At 42.5% G+C, this 1,891-nt stretch overlaps 1 protein-coding gene across 1 annotated transcript; it reads left to right on the top strand.

Moving 5' to 3' along the window:
• Positions 1-262: 262 nt before the first annotated feature.
• On the top strand, positions 263-1,891 carry LOC148547318 (uncharacterized). Its single transcript, XM_088495379.1, has 5 exons — positions 263-692; positions 796-1,176; positions 1,222-1,235; positions 1,339-1,410; positions 1,502-1,891. The coding sequence occupies exons 1-5, from the start codon at positions 263-265 to the stop codon at positions 1,889-1,891; spliced, it is 1,287 nt and encodes a 428-aa protein (XP_088351505.1).

Raw genomic sequence — 1,891 nt, 5'->3', positions numbered from 1 at the left:
TCAGTTGGATAGTTATTCAATGTTATGCCTAGTTTAATAATGCATTTGTTCAGAAATTACTGGTTATGTTTAATGGTGAAATCTTTGTGTACTGTGTTAGGGATTGCTACCTGCTTTGAAAGAAGTGATGCCAAATGCACATCACCGAAACTGTGTGATGCACATTTGGAAAAACTTCATAAACCGATTTAAGGATTTGTATATTTAGGAGGTGGTTTGGGATTGTGCCAAGTGCACCACCATACCCGAATTCAAAGAACAGATGGAGAAACTCAAAGGCATTAATCAGAGGGCATGGGAATATCTTTCCAAATTTGAGCTAGCTACTTGGGTGAAGGCATATTTCTCCCACGGGCCAAAAGTGGACAACCTCACGAATAACATGTGTGAGGTGTTCAATTCAAAGATAGTCAACTATAGAAGCAAGTCTATCCTCACAATGTGTGAAGAAATTAGGTGCTATCTGATGCGGAGGATGGTTAAGCATAAAGAGCTACTTAGTGATTATACTGGAAAGCTCGCACCAGTTCAGCAGAAGAGGATGGAGCGTCTAATAAGGCCTAGCAATAAATGGCGCGCAGAGTGGACAGGTGATGATGCACGTAAGCGTTTCAAAGTTAGTCGTAAAGCTACAAAGGTGGACGTGGATCTCATCAGGCAGACCTGCTCCTGCAACAAATGGCAGCTGACTGGTTAGTTCTAATATATTGTTTTCTGTATCTTAAGTTGTTGGCTGAATGATGTTTTATTAATTTTTTATTCTGTTCTGGTTCATGATGTTGTATTCTGTGTTAGGCATGCCATGTATGCATGCCATAGCAGCAGTAAGGAAGAGGTATGATCATCCAGAGGATTATGTGCATCCATGGTTATGCATGGAGTCAATACACAAGACATATGCTCATTATATTCAGCCTGTGCCAAGTGAGGAGTTCTGGACAAGGACTGAGTATTCAAGGCTGGATCCTCCTATCATAAAGAGACCAATTGGAAGGCCAAAAGTGCACAATAGACAGAAAGATCCAGCTGAGCCAATGATGCAACAAGGAGAAAAGTTGAAGAGGTCATTCAAAGTCACTTGTAGTAAGTGTGGTTCAACGGGACATAACTACAAGACATGCAAGGGCACTCCATCTGATCCCAATTGGAAACCTAAGACAAAGAAGCCCAAGAAAGGTTCCACATCTTAGTCATTGGTAGTCATTCCACTGTCACAGTCAGCTCCAACTGATACTGTAAGTAATTCGCTGAAGGAGTAATCTGTTTGATTTCTTAACTGGTTAGTAATTTATGTGTCTTATTGAATGTTTATTTAGTGTCTATTTCCTGTTTGGTCAGGATGCTCCATCTAGTCAGGATGCTCCATTTGGTCAGGATCATCACATACCTAGTCAGCAATCAACACCTGCTGTAAGTTACTAATTGTTCAATGTACATTATTAATTAATTAGTGACTAAGTTGTCTAATCTTTATTACTAATTACAATGCTTCTCAACCCAGGTCTCAACACAGGTCTCAAGTCGTGTCACCCCAGTTCCTTCTAACCCTGTGGCAGCAACACCAGTAGCACCCCAAGTCAGGCCAGGACCAATAACCAGAAGGGCACCGTTTCGACCTCCACTCCAAGTTCCATCTACAGTGGCCCAAAAAACTCAAGCAACTCCATCAAAGAGGAGGCCCAAGCAAAAGATATTCAGACCACCAGCTCCACTATTTCCCAGTCCACTACCCCCTCAAAGTCAGCCAAATCCCACAGGCCCACAACCACCTCTAGTCATCCCAGGACCAAGTGCAGCAGCTACCCAAGAGACATTAGCAGCAGCAAGCACGGCCACAACCAGAATATTCAAATTCATCCCTAATCCACCTTCCATCGTGCCAAAGAAGTGA

Source organism: Arachis ipaensis, chromosome B8, assembly GCF_059453495.1.
Source record: "Arachis ipaensis isolate K30076 ecotype BB chromosome B8, ASM5945349v1, whole genome shotgun sequence".
In the NCBI taxonomy this organism is placed as follows: domain Eukaryota; kingdom Viridiplantae; phylum Streptophyta; class Magnoliopsida; order Fabales; family Fabaceae; genus Arachis; species Arachis ipaensis.
The sequence above is the reverse complement of the archived record's forward strand: the minus strand, read 5'-3'. Positions and strand labels throughout refer to the sequence as shown.

Bases quoted from the DNA above. Each gene is read 5' to 3' on its own strand.
- LOC148547318 (XM_088495379.1), top strand. From the start codon at position 263: ATGGAGAAACTCAAAGGCATTAATCAGAGGGCATGGGAATATCTTTCC. The intron at 693-795 runs GTTAGTTCTAAT...ATTCTGTGTTAG, and splicing joins CAACAAATGGCAGCTGACTG to GCATGCCATGTATGCATGCC. The intron at 1,411-1,501 runs GTAAGTTACTAA...TTCTCAACCCAG, and splicing joins GTCAGCAATCAACACCTGCT to GTCTCAACACAGGTCTCAAG.